This window comes from Candoia aspera, chromosome 5 (assembly GCF_035149785.1).
Source record: "Candoia aspera isolate rCanAsp1 chromosome 5, rCanAsp1.hap2, whole genome shotgun sequence".
In the NCBI taxonomy this organism is placed as follows: Eukaryota; Metazoa; Chordata; class Lepidosauria; order Squamata; family Boidae; genus Candoia; species Candoia aspera.
Genome location: NC_086157.1, coordinates 26,045,749 through 26,060,252, shown reverse-complemented (window position 1 = coordinate 26,060,252; position 14,504 = coordinate 26,045,749). Strand labels below are relative to the sequence as shown.

Sequence of the window (14,504 nt, the reverse complement as noted above, 5' to 3'; positions counted from 1 at the left end):
GCTTGTTATCTTCCACTGAGGCAGCAACACCTTTTTGAACCAATGCCACCATCCACACCAAGGTTCTGGGCAGGGTTGTCACAATTTAACCACAGCTAAACACAACTGGAACTCTTTTCATTTCAGTGCAAGGTAATGAAATGCTTCATCCCCTCCCACTTCACTAGATGGACTTTACTTGGATTCGACCTACTCCCATAAGAAGTAGGGAGGGGTTTCAGCAGTTTGCAACATTAGATAATGAAATCTAAGAACTCCTGCTAGTATGAAGAGCTTTGGGGCTACGTGTTACGCTTCACATACCAGAGCCTAAGAGAAGGTCTCTGCCTCTTCCTCACAAATATGCAGTGAGGTGTGAGGTATTTAACATTTCTATGGAAAATGCCCATTTCATGAGTTCATTAGTAATGAAAGATGGATACCAACTAACCCAATATTAAGGAAGCTTAGCAATTTCAACACTGAATATTTTTCATTTGATTATCCCCAGCAAATATCCACAAGAAACCTATATATTATTGATTTTCGTGTGTGGGTGTATGTGCAGGCATGTGTGTGCACAATAAATAGGCATAACCTTTTATAATAGTTCCTCAAGAGTGATTATGCACTCTAATAGTTTTTGAAGACCAAACTCAGATTCACAGATCATAGAATAAAAGGGCGGGAAGGTATCTTGGAGATCATCTAGTCCAACATCCTTCCCTTCGCAGGACTCTGCTATCACAGCATGTGAGATAATACGTTTGTTTATTCTCTGTGTCAGTCTTCCCCAGCCTGGGAGCTATCCGAATTTGTAGACTTCAGCTCCCAAAATTTCTCATCCAGCTTGGGAAGGGTGGAGGACGAAGGTAGTGGAAGGCTAGTCAAGGGCATCAAAATAATTTCCAATACACAATAAAAATGACCATATCAACTCACCATAATTTTTCCCAGGACTTCTTTCTCCTAAAAACCTGCCCCACATCCCCTTCAAGACTATTTTCTAGTGTCCCTGGCAATATCAACAAATAGCAGTGTGAAAGCAGAGCCACCTAAACTAGGACAAGGCATGAAAGGACTGAATTGTGTGGCCTAACTGCAGTCAGCCATCACAGGGAGAGACAAATCCTTCCTCTCAACAATATTCTGAGAGGAAAAGAGAAGACGTGATGTTTTCCCTTTAAAAGACACAAGGGAGGAAATCCTGGGCTCAGAGGTGGGGTAGCCTTCCGGCCCACTGAAGGATTGGAACTTCTTTATGAGCCCAAACCCACACTTCTTTGGCCACTACCTGTACTTTTGAGAAACAGCCTGGAGGACGTGAAGGAGCATTAAGGCCATAGCAGGCACCAATGCCTATGAATGTTTTTTTCTCCTATGCACATCTTTCTAATAACCAAATAGCAAATCCTATGGGAAAAAGGGAATCTCACAAAATCCAAAACAGCATTAGTCTACCACCCAAACCCTATAGCATGCTACTAGCATGTATGGTCCTCACATGTAGCCTCAAGAACAGATGCACACTCTTGGTCACTGTCCCTAATTTTACTGCTGGGGTGACTCTCCTTGACCTCCCACATTGGCTGAGGGGTTCACTTGTAAACCAGTGTTTATGCACTGGGTCTTCACCTGATCTGTACACTCAAGAGTTGCAGGTTCCAGGATCAAGTGCTTTCCCAAATAGGAGTTCCACACTCTACCAACCCCTTTGAGCAGAACTAACTTCAGATGTTACAGTTGTCATTAAAAAAAACAAACAATAAGGTCATGGCAAATCATTGCTTCACATTTGTAAGTGGCAGTCAGAGGCAAGACTAAATCATATGTAAAGCTTTGAAACTTATTATTGATTCAAGATTGCTTCAAATGTAAAATCCCAAAGCATATGTTAACTGGGTGGTAGGTTAACCAGGGACAGGCAAAATGGTGTCTCCAGACACCAATGTACCCAGACACTCTTGGCTCCCTATCTTACCTGAGTTTTGTGAATCCACCTATCTTCCATGGCATGTTCCAAATGTGAAATCAGCCCCAAAGATTACCTACATATAAGCAGTCCTCACCATCCCAGAACTACTGAAAAAATGAATGGTGGGATCAGATTAAGTCTCTGTTCAGAAGTGCATGGAATGGCTATCCTATTCCTACGATATGGGAAAAGAACCATATACCTCTTGCTGCCATCCTAACAAACCCTCAGTGTTGAAATCTGAATACCATAATTCTTGCCCTTCAGAGAACCCATAATTGGCTTTGAAGAAACAGATCACACATATCAGGGAACAAGGGACTGCCTTTGTCTGAACCACATAAAGAAGATTCAGGAACTGCTCCTGAGAAATTTGTATCAAGGAAGACATTGGACACAGTATGTCCAATGGTAGATTTGTACCACAGAAAGAAACTTCCTCATGTAGCATATGACCCCAATGTTCACTTATTACCTCTATTCAGTGCAGCCCCCTCAGCCATATCCCTGTTGTTGAAAGGGATCCCCAAATATTCTGCAGCACATTTTGGGGGTGTTCATGCAGGAGACAGACTACTGAGGGTTTCATGAAAACGGGGTATTCTGCCATACAAGCAGCACTTTCTCTTAGCAAAATACTCTCATTGGATATAACCCAAACACTCAATCACCAATACCCCTCAATTCTGGATATAGCATCCAATCTTCATGCCAATCAAGATACATTTTAAAAATAAATAATTGTATTAACTATCTGCATTTTTTGGAAGCAAAGTCTCTCTGAGGGATTAGTAATGTACTAGAATAGTCAATGCAAAGTACACACAAGCAAAGAGAAGCTGCAACATGTATCAGGTCTGTTGTGTACGTACACACACACACACACGACTGCATATAAGACATGTACTTGCAAGGATACAGAAAATTAGATGATGGAATCCTAACATTTCTGAGCACTTCTTAACACTTGAGTCATTAGGTACTTACACATTCAGTGTGCACAGGATGTACAGCAAACAGCAAAGCAGCTAGGAGGGATGATTTGGGGACAAAGTTTAGCCTTCTTCCTTTATTGGTGTATTGCAGCCCACCCAATAATATTGAGAAGACATCAACAATTAAGACAGAAATAATACAATGGAGTATTATATTGATGATATGAAAGCCCAATGGGTGGAAGCCTCCAGCTAAAAGGTAATTAATCCTATACAAGGGAAAACAAAAAGAAAACAGTGAAGTTAAAAATAAGAATAAATGAAATTAGAATATGTTAAAACAACCCAGAAGGGTGCTTTAGAAGTATGCACAGAGATGGCAGTGCCTGTGTAACTTAGTATAACGAGGAGACACTGAAGGAATGTGACAAACAGGGATGCAAAAGGCAGGCATCTTAACACTTGGTCTAGCAACTAGCATCCCTGTTTGGGGAGTGTCAGAGAGCAGGAAATAGGCTCTCCTCAACCCAGAAATGGAAAATCCCTTTTAGAGTTCCTGGTCCTTTTTTCTCTTTTCTCATGTGCTTTCTACTTTCCTCTCCCTCTTCCTCGCCCAGTGATACCACATGACTTCCAGGACACAGTTCCTGAATCTCTGTTAGTACTAGGGCAACATTAAAATAGTAACAAGCAAGAAGAGTGGTTTTGACAGTATCAAGAGTATCTTGTCTCAGCACAGTGTAATCCCCACAAATAGCCACTGATGCCAACTGAATGGGTATGCTGAATGGGTAAATGGTACACCATGTGTTCTGCATGCTGAAGCTCCCAAGTTCAATCCTTGGCAACTCCAAGTAGGAGTGGAATCCTTGCCCCTTCCCAACTTATAGCAATATGGGGCCCCCAATGGCAATGCTGCTGCAGTAGCTGCTTACCTCTCCTTTTCACCTTCCCATGTGAGGTTAGATGCTCACATGGGGTTATCCCACCACCACCAGTCCATGGGCTTGCAAAGGAAAGCTGGAGATTGGAAAGCTCATCCTTCTTCCTCAAGAGGTTCCGTGTGTGGGGGTATGACAGTGACAGTACTATAGTGGATCAGGAGTGGATGCCAATGAGAATCATAACACCATGGCAGCCTTCCAGCCAAGTGAACAAGGCAAGCACCAATGCAACTACATGTTGTGTTAAAATGTTGCAACATATTGCTTGTGGAAGCAAGCACAGTATACTTCCAGGGTTCTCAGTGATCTAAAAGTCAGGCCCAGATTTTATTTATGCGATGTTTCCAGCTGTCCATAGCAGGAGAGGGAAACCATGGTAGGATGGTCAAGGTAGGGGAACCCAAAATAATTGTCACACATATTGTAATCCAACAACATGCATTCTGATGGGAAGATCAATCTGTAGTTGGTGGATAGTATACAACACTAAATGACTTTATTTCACTAAAAAGACAGCATCTCAATGAATTTTATTTCCATTAATGACTCCCCCCCCAAATGAAAGCAATCTTAAGATACCCTGAAATGTCTCACCTGAAAGTTAATACAGTAAGTGGTCGGTAAGATTTGTGGCTTGTATTGCTACTGAGCTTACTCCCCCAAAAATCATGATGCCACAGATCACCAAGTGGGGTATCCACCCTGAGGTCCTGAAAGAACAAAAGTTACATAATCATCATGGCTCAAAACCTGAGCTTTGACTGAAGTAAATCAGGAGAAGAATTTAGTTGAGATTGTGGCTAGTAATTTCTCTAACTCTTTATATTTCTTATTTATTTGTATGTTACCTTTTCTCCAGAAGCTTACTATGGGAGTGTTATTTTCGCTTTTATCCACAACCTTCGCACAGGATAGTAAAAGAAGGGAAAAAATAAACTTCTTCACTTAATTACTGAAAACTGGATTTCAATACTTAAACTCATAATGATCTCCTTTGCAATCAACCACATCCACTAATAAGAAAGGTCAAACACAGCTTTGAGACAACAAACTTTGCAACTTGTTCAATGACAAAAAAAGATTCTGATGAGTGAATAATTTCATTCTTACTCCAATGTCTGTAAAACTTTTGGTAAGGTAGGGCAAAACTACCTTCCTGGAGTAGCATGTAACTGACAGGAAAATAAATAATGTGAAATAACTTTGTCCATTCCACAACAGCAGGTACATTGCCTATTAGCCAAGAAGGCAAAAATACTCCTATTTAAGAGAGCTGTGGTCATGCATTGGATCTCAGTTTGATAAAAACTCTTCAGTAAGGTAGCAGATTATGTGCCATCAAGTCATTTTTGACTCCTAGCGACCACATAAATAGATGATAGCAGATACTTTATTTTAATTTATTTTAAATAATTTATTAAATAATCATTTATTATTCTTATTCTTGATCTTGAATGTATGAGTCTACCTGGGAAAATGTAGCTGAAGCCACAAAATTGCACCAGCAAAGAAAGGAAGCATTTATTTACCCATTATTTTAAAAACTATATACCACTATTTCTAGCCACTCACAGCTTTGAATTAAATTTGTATAATCAAGCCTTCCCATAGAACTGCCATTATAAGTGCAGTGTACAGTAGTTCTAAGTTCATAATATTAACTGAATTTTAATGAGTGGGGAGATGGCTTAACCCTTCTAACATCCGATAAACGTGAAATTTATTGACAGTGCTCAATTCGGTACCATTTCACTATGCACCCTTTCTTGGTTGGGTGTTGCACACTTCTATTGCCTCACCCTCGTCACATGCAAATCTTGAGAGGGAGCTCAAGAATCTTACAGATGGCAACTAGTTATCAACTTCTAGTTGAATTCCCTGCTGAGATGCTTTCTTAATTTTTACACAACATTGTTAAACTATCATTGTTTGTTTTATTCCTGATAGCTGAAAATGTATAGGTCAGCCCACCTATGCCATGCTAATGAATAACATTAACAGAAGCAAGAAAGGGGAAAAAATTAATTAGGCATGATCATGTTTGTATCTATTGCCAAGGTGAATACATACAGGAACACATATACATACACATACACACCCACACCCACACGTATATGAAAGAGAGGGGTTAACAATGTGTATCATCCTTTCAGGAATGCATTTTTGCACAATGTTTTTCATTTACATGCATGAACCTTGAGTATCGCTCTGCAGAGTCCACATATTTGGAGTTCTTCCATCCATTTGAGTGTTCTGGCCAATTGCACAATAGACCCAGGCAAGAACTAAGACTATGTATAGACTTCAGAAGCAAGATCAGTTGTGGGAAACAAGGACACAGATCAGAGACAGGCAAGGTAGTACTCTCCAGGTGTTTGGGATTTCAAACCCTATGAGTCTCACCGTTTATGGCCAATAGCAATAAACTCTGAGAGTTGGAGTTCCAAACATCTGCAGGGCATCTGACTGTTTACAACTGATTCAGATATTCACTTGGCTATGAATTTCACTGAATGGCTTTGCGCAAACAATTCTCCCTCCCAGTCTGGTTCATGTAACTACAATACCATGTTAGGTATTAAAAAACTGTACAGAGCTAAATAAATCATTTTCCATTATCAATGTGTATCCTGTAGATATTGGTACAGGAAAGCTTGAGAGGATCCAAGCTCTCATCTACTACTGGGGTGACATGAAACCAGCCCAGGAAGGAACAGTGCTGAGCAGCTGAGATAGCATGTGAAGAAGGGTAGGGCTTCCATTATGGCCACCATACTGCCTTTTGTGATATTCCCCCTGCCCTCCAGCAGACGCCCCATAGCAGGAAGGCCAAGATAAAGAACTATGTTGGATTTAATTTAATAATAATTACAATTAAATTATTAAATGAAATGTCTGTGATTATTCCCTTTGTATTTAATTTTCTTCTTCTGTAATGTTAAAAACAATAACTACCTGCCATCTTTTGGAGGCACTCTGAAAGAGTTCCCAAGAAATGCCTGTAACATCTAAAGCAGCCTTTCTCAACCTTTTGAAACTGGTGGAATCCTTGAAATATTTTTCAGATCTCGGGGAACCCCTACACATTCAGGCTCAAATATAGGCCAGACATTACAAAATTATTATATTTGTTTCATGTGTAGGCCCGTATACAGTTGCAATTGAAATTATTCAACCCCTATTGCAAATTAGGTTGATTGTCAAAACGTACAGACTTTCAGCTGTTTACAATGAACAAATCAAACAAAAGCAACTGAAATAGCTCAACACAACGAATGCTTCAAGTGGTGTCCCCAAAGTCAACTGAAAATGCAACTTATATGACTTCTCCAGTTTCAAAATTATTCAACCCCGAATAGAATCCGTCACAACAGCACACATACAGTATGCAAAACAGGTGTTGTCTCAAGCACACCTGAGGCAACTAATCAAGGGCTTCATTAGTTGCACCAGGTGTGCTTGAGCTGGAACACATGGAATACCTGAAGTGGCTAGGAGTTTGTTGAGTGTCACATTTGACTGCATATTAGAAATAGGGTATGGCTAAGTCAAAAGAATGGTCCAAAAAGGTAAGAGGGAGATCATCGCCCTTCACAAACAAGGAACAGGATACAAAAAGATAGCGAAGGCACTGAAGGCTCCTAGAGACACCATTGGAAGCATAGTTGGCAAGTTCAAAGTTAAAGGAACAGTGGTCACACTACCTGGACAGGGCAGAAAAAAGAAGCTGTCAACGGCTGCAACCAGATTTCTGAGAAGGCAGGTGGAGAGAAACCCTCGAGTGACTGCAAAAGACCTGCAGCAAGACTTGGTGGCAACAGGCACTGAGGTTTCAGTGAGCACAGTAAGGTGTGGACTAAACACAGAAGGTTTCCATGCCAGAACTCCAAGATGTACACCACTACTGACCCAAAAGCACAAGAAAAGTCGGCTCCAATATGCTCAAAATCGTATCAATAAGCCACAGAAGTTTTGGGATTCTGTTCTGTGGAGCAATGAAACAAAATTGGAACTTTTCAGCCCGACTGATCAGTGGTATGTCTGGAGGAAGAAGAATGAATCATACGCTGAAAAGAACACTGCCTACAGTTAAGCATGGTGGTGGCTCGGTGATGCTCTGGGGTTGCTTTGCATTCTCTGGCACTGGAAACCTGCAGTGTGTGGACGGCAAGATGGATTCACTGAAGTATCAGGAAATCCTAGGAGAAGACGTCATGCCGTCTGTAAGGAAGCTGAAGCTTGGGCATCACTAGACCTTCCAACAGCACAACGATCCCAAGCATACCTCAAATTCCACTAAGGCTTGGATGCAGAAGTAGTCCTGGAAGAGTCTATAGTGGCCATCACAGTTACCTGACTTGAACCCCATAGAAAATCTCTGGTGGGATTTGAAGAAGGCGGTTGCAGCACACAAACCAAGAAAATTACTGAACTGGAGGCCGTTGCTCATGAGAAATGGGCTAAGATTCCTCAGGAACGCTGCCAGAAGCTAGTGTCTGGCTATGCATCTCGTTTGCAGCAGGCCATAACAGCAAAAGGGTGCTCCACTAAGTACTGAAGATGCTTGCCATGAAGGGGTTGAATACTTTTGAGACCTGAGAAGTCATGATAAGTTGCATTTTCAGTTGACTTTGGAGACACCACCTGAAGCATTCATTGTGTTGAGCTATTTCAATTGCTTTTGTTTGATGTGTTCACTGCAAGCAGCTGAAAGTCTGTACATTTTGACGATCAACCTGATTTGCAATGGGGGTTGAATAATTTCTATTACAACTGTACATGCATTTACAGTGTTCTTAAACTGAAAATAAAGAATGAAACTTACCTCTTTAATGTGAAGTTGCTTAAATTTGAAATAATTTTTAAATAAATCATGATCTCCCAGGGAACCTCTAGTGACCTCTTGCAGAACCCTAGGGTTCCACAGAACCCTGGTTGAGAAACCCTGATCTAAAATTAGCCGTTTGGAGAATGTTAAAATAAATCAATTTGTTGGGCTTCATGTCCTACATTTCAAAACTCAAGTCTTAATAATTGTACAGCTTGATCCCAGACATGTTTACTCAGAAGTAAGTCATACTTTAATAAGTGGGTTTCATTGAGACATAAAGCACCCAGAACTGTAGTTTTCAGGATTTCTTCTCCATATTAAATACTTCAGAGATAGCAGGAGCATATTAATATATTTGTTCTGTACTAATAGAAACTTTGGCTATTACAAAAAGCGGCAGGAAGCCTCATTACATCCATAAGACAGAATGCAAACAATAAGAAATTATTCATGCATGCTGCCCAAGGTATCACAACACAGGAATAATTTATTCTACAGCTTATATCCATGGGTCTTTTTCTTCGTCGTCAGAAAATGCGAAAATAAGGCAAAGCAAACCAAACGTTCAGAAACAGTTTGAAATTAAATTCTGGCATCAATGCAGTTTGCATTGAATCTTTCATTACTTTAAAAAGAGGAAGGATTTTGCTTGGACAAATAAGACAATGACCACCTCCATAATACTTCATTTAGTTAAAAAAAAAGAAAAAACCAGCATTGGAGCTCTATCAGCACACCCAGTCTAATCCACTGTGTCATTAGATTTCACTTTTCCATAGTGCCTACATCAGGGCAGATTCAATCTTTCTGGGAGTTGATTTGACAGGTGGCCAAACAACAGTCTTGTAATGCTTTAGAGACTAACAACATCCATCGTGCCATCCGCTTTCAAGATCTGAAACCCACTTCAACAGATGGAGTCTTTAGAATAATATCCACAGAGAGTCCTCTCTCCAGTATGTGTGCTTAAAACTGCGTCCCTGTCTCTTAGGTGGACACTAAAAGCTGGTAGCAAGAGATCAGTACAGAGCAAATAACTTCAAATATGAGCATTTTGCAATGTTTGGCACTGGATCAGGAGAGAATCTGTCAATTGAGGGGAGACTTAAAAATATAGCATTTTATAGCACATGCAACTGTACATACCAGTGTTTCTCAACCTTGGCAATTTTCAGAGTGGACCAGCTCCCAGATTTCCCTAGCCAGCCATGCATACATCAGGGCAGCTACATCATGCTGGGTGGGGAATTCTGAGAGTTGAAGTCCACACATCTGAAAGTTGCCAAGGCTGAGAAACTTTGGTCCATACCGTACTTCTATCAGAGAGCACAGAGCACTATACTGAGGTAGGCAATACTTTTTTGTTTGGTGCCTGAGAGAAATGTGCCATGAGCTTGTACAGGGACTGTGCTCTTGATACATTTGTTGAATCTTGAGTATGATCTAAGGACACAATAATAAAAACTGCACAGATCATGAAGAACAATTGTTTAGTTAGGTGTCCTTTCTCTCACAACCTAGATGCATTTACTTGAAAGTATTATCAAGATAAGGATGAACAGGCTGAAGCTAAATCCTTAATAAATAAAACCATCTGACATCAGTCAACGGTTTCAGAGTGTTTACAGTGGAATTCCATTTTCAGTTGTTCCCCTCCATCCAGTGTCCACAGTCCATGGGACAACCCAAACCCTACATTATAGGGCTTTGACTGGTTGCTGGAGTTTCTCAAACAACCCACTATAAAAGATCTCACTTTGCCAAGGCTTGTACATCCCGAAGCATGTGGGGATAGGCTTGTGCCAATAAAAATGACATCAATCCTGCAACTGATTTACTGCTACCAAGCTTTCTCCAACCTAACAACCAAGGAGTCGGTATCAAGAGGGTCAGTTCTTATGGATTTCCTGTTAGGAGTCCTATCCATAGAGTTTGGGAGAGAGGACTATACTCATCTAATTGACTGCAGAACTATGTATGTGATCTGGCAATGTTGTCTTATACCACGTCAGTCATTCCAGACCAGCATGGCTCTCTCTGACTGGCAGTGGATCTTAAAGTTCTTTTCCAGCTCTGTCACATGAGATACTCCTGACCACAGGGCAACAGCCTGGGCCAACTCTGCTGAAGTAATTATTCCTTATGCCTATCTTGAACTGGAGCATATTTTTATTTTTAAAAATTATCCTGTCCTGTTCTCTAGACATTTGATGCCAACCAGTTTCTTACTGTGATCTTGAATTGTCTCCAATGCAGTGTTTCTCAATCTTGGCATGCTGGCTGGGTAATTCTGGGAGTTGAAGTCCACACAGCTTTAAGTTGTCAAGGTTGAGAAACACTGATCCAATGTGATAAAATGTTGGTCTTTCCAGCATCTCAGAGCCACTTGGATTTTATAGTTATTTATATTGTATTTTATGTTGGTAATTTGTTTATTTTTATCGGATTTTAATGTTTATTGTTGTGGTATGAATTTTATTGTAAACCACCCAGAGTCCCTCTTGGGGGAGATGGGCGGTAACAAAAGCTGAATAATAAATAAATAAATAATGGTAGGAAGGGGGGCCAATGGTACAAGATGTCTTGTTCTCCCTTCATACATGGATATACACAAACAGAAATCCAGAGTAACACTACTTCTAGGCACTGGAAGTAGAAATATTTGAACATTCTTTGGTGCTGGTGCATCAGAAAAATCTATCTATGTTTCAGTGAAAACTTGAGCTGTAGTCCAATTCATCTGCAGGATGGCAGGTGGGAGAATACTGTACTGATTATAGCCCCTTTATCTGGAAAAAAAGACTTCTACTTTTTACACATGGATGTTAATTAATATACATTCTTCTTATAAATAGCAAAAAATAGTCTAGTCTTTTAAAAAAGATAGCATAGAATTTCTTAACTTGGAAAACATGCCCTTCTAGACAGTATAAAGCAGTGTTTTTCAGTCTTGGCAACTTTAAGATGGGTGGACTTGAACATGCTGGCTGAGAATTCTGGGAGCTGAAGTGCGCCCATCTTAAAGTTGCCAAGGTTGAAAAATACTGGTATAAAGTTTTTTGTGTGATTTTATTGCAAATGATTTACTACTGTATAGCTTTGTCCAATCCAACAGCCAAGACTTTTCTGTCATGTGCAGTCAGACTGAGCCTTATAAAATGGTCATGCAATACACATACATTTTCCTATATAAGCACCCTCCACCCTGGGGTTACTGGCAAGGTTGGGGACAAAAAATTCAATAAGGCAATGACAACACTGTGACCGAACCCTGCCCTTTTCAAATATGCATTGCTATGTATGTAAAAAAAGGGGTGGGGACTTCAGTCACATGGTTGTGGCTGCCATTTTTACTTTTTTAATTCCTCCTGCAGACACCCCTGCTCCCCCTCCATGGTATGAATCTGGCTCACAATCCTGACTATGAGATCCAACCCACCTTAACATTATTTTGAATTGGCTGGGTTCTGCCATGCCACTACCTCCATCTGCAGTGATGGCTGGCCACCAGTTCAGCCACATGTGGCTTCTGCTTCCCTGAAATTTGGTGCACCTTGCTTCCTTGTGACGCAAGGCGATAAAAATGCTTAGAGCAACAGTGGAAATTGGCAAACGGATGGCTGTGGAGCAGAAGATCTGACAGCCACATCACCTTGGCATTCAATCTCGGCTGACAATTTTTATATCTCATCAGAACACTTAGAACATATGCTTTAGAAGCAGTTGTGTGAATCTGACTTAACGAAAAACAAACAAGTCACAAGAACATTCACAGGAGGCCAAGAATACTGGGAATGCATCCGTCTAAAACTGTGCTATTATGGGGAACCTACCATGAAAAAAAATTCCTGTTTTCCTTTCAGCTTTACTAAGCACACATTCATTAGAAAAATTATGTGCATATGATTCTGTTGGATCAGAATCTCCACACTTGATTTTCAACAGCAGTCTTTGCGTTGCAGGCTGTAACATTTGGCAAAAGACACATTGTTCTAATTAACACATGTTCAGAGAGAGGCACTGTGCCTCAAATGCTTTATTTGATCAAATGTTTGCCTCCCTACACACACAAAAGATAAATCATTGCTCCATCCATGTTTTAAAACAAGACAAAACAGAGAGATGTTTATATGAGCTAGAAAGCATCTGGAACACTGTTTGAACTCCATGAAATTCAGCGACAGGCTGCATCACAATGTGGAGATTGCCCTGTGGGGATAAACATTGGCTGCTGACGAAGATAAAGAACAAGGGCTAATTGCTAGTGGAGAAATCAAGATGGCTGAGACAACTTTCACGGGTGCAAGTAGGCAAAGTGCTTTTTCTGGGCTCCTCCAAGAAAGGATGCTATTCAGGCGGTTGTTTAATGACCACTCATTCAGCGACCATTCCAACTTAATGACAGTGCTGAACAAGTGGTAGTTATGACCGGACCTCATACTTATGGCTGATGCAGTATCCTGTGGTCATGTGATCATGATTTGTGACCTTCCCTGCCGACTTCCCACAAACAAAATCAATGGAGAAGCCGACAGGAAGTCAGAAATCGCAGTCATGTGAGGTCCTCGCTTAACAACCTGCGTGGTCCTTGCTTAACAATGGCAACTGGGACTGCCAGAACTATTGCTGCTAAATGGTGTGGTCATGTGGTTTTTTGACTTATGACTGTGTTGCTCAACAACGGAATTTCCAGTCCCAATTAGGAGTGTTAAATGAGGACTACCTGCAGCTACATGTACCTCATCAGTCTGAGCAGGGCTTTTCTTAAGTTCTTAAGCCCCAAAGTGACTTTGGAAGGGTATACTGGTTAAGTGAAATCAGTGCCAGCTCCAAATTTTGGGGGATTGGTGATCAGGAAGGGAACTTAAGAGGTGGACTGATTTCACTCAACCAGACCCCTTTCCAGAATACTTGGGATGGTTAAATCAAATAATCCCTTCCAAAATATTTGATATCACAGTAAAATAGCTCCCACTATGGAGGTGGATCCACCCAAGACTGCTCATCCAACCCCTCTTAGGGCACATTAGAGAAGAAGGAGGTTTGTTGCTTCACTCTTAAAACTACATGCATTGTCTGAGAGGCAGACAAACAGGTTGTGGCTATAATGAAGAGCAGCAGCCAGGGCATCTGTGTGTGTGAAGATGGCCATTGTGACCTTGAAACTGAAGCTCCAACGCACATAAAAAGGAGACAAGGTTTTGATCATGTGGTCATGACAACCATATTGACTTTTTTGCCTCTTCCCCCAAAATTGACCCTGATAGCAGCTGCAAAGCAGGGAGCCCAGGAATTGACAGTGGATAACTTGCAAGGGGGACATGGTGGTGCTGCGGTTTAAACCACTGAGCTGCTGAGCTTGCTGATCGGTGGTTCGAATCCACGTGACAGGGTGAGCTCCCGATGCTAGTCCCAGCTCCTGCCAACCTAGCAGTTCTAAAACATGCAAATGTGAGTAGATTAATAGGTACCGCTTCGGCGGGCAGGTAACGGCATTCCGTTCAGTCATGCCGGCCACATGACCACGGAAGTGTCTACGGACAAACGCCGGCTCTTCGGCTTTGAAACAGAGATGAGCACCGCCCCCTAGAGTCAGACACGACTGGACTTAATGTCAAGGGAAACCTTTACCTTTACCTAACTTGCAAGAACATGGACCTCAGAATGTGCCTATCCTAAAACTAATTCCTGAAAAAAATTATATAAACCACTTATTTTCTCCTTCTTTTTGAAAAGGCAATGAATACTTGTGTTTTTTTCCCCTTTTAGCTATTTCAGGTGCTTGAAAATGCATGAAGATTAACAGATTATACTTCTAATTTATTTCTAGCTTTCAAAAT

At 41.0% G+C, this 14,504-nt stretch overlaps 1 protein-coding gene across 2 annotated transcripts in view; it reads right to left on the bottom strand.

Annotated features, from left to right (window-relative positions):
* LOC134498644 (protein O-mannosyl-transferase TMTC4-like) overlaps positions 1 to 14,504 on the bottom strand; it is a 79,965-nt gene that overhangs the window by 56,393 nt on the left and 9,068 nt on the right. For both annotated transcript variants that reach the window (XM_063304802.1, XM_063304804.1), the window contains exons 3-4: positions 4,428 to 4,543; positions 2,942 to 3,158 (exon numbers count right to left, since the gene is read on the bottom strand). In XM_063304802.1, coding sequence (XP_063160872.1) covers positions 2,942 to 3,158; positions 4,428 to 4,543 — 333 coding nt within the window. The remainder of the gene's footprint in view (positions 1 to 2,941; positions 3,159 to 4,427; positions 4,544 to 14,504) is intronic.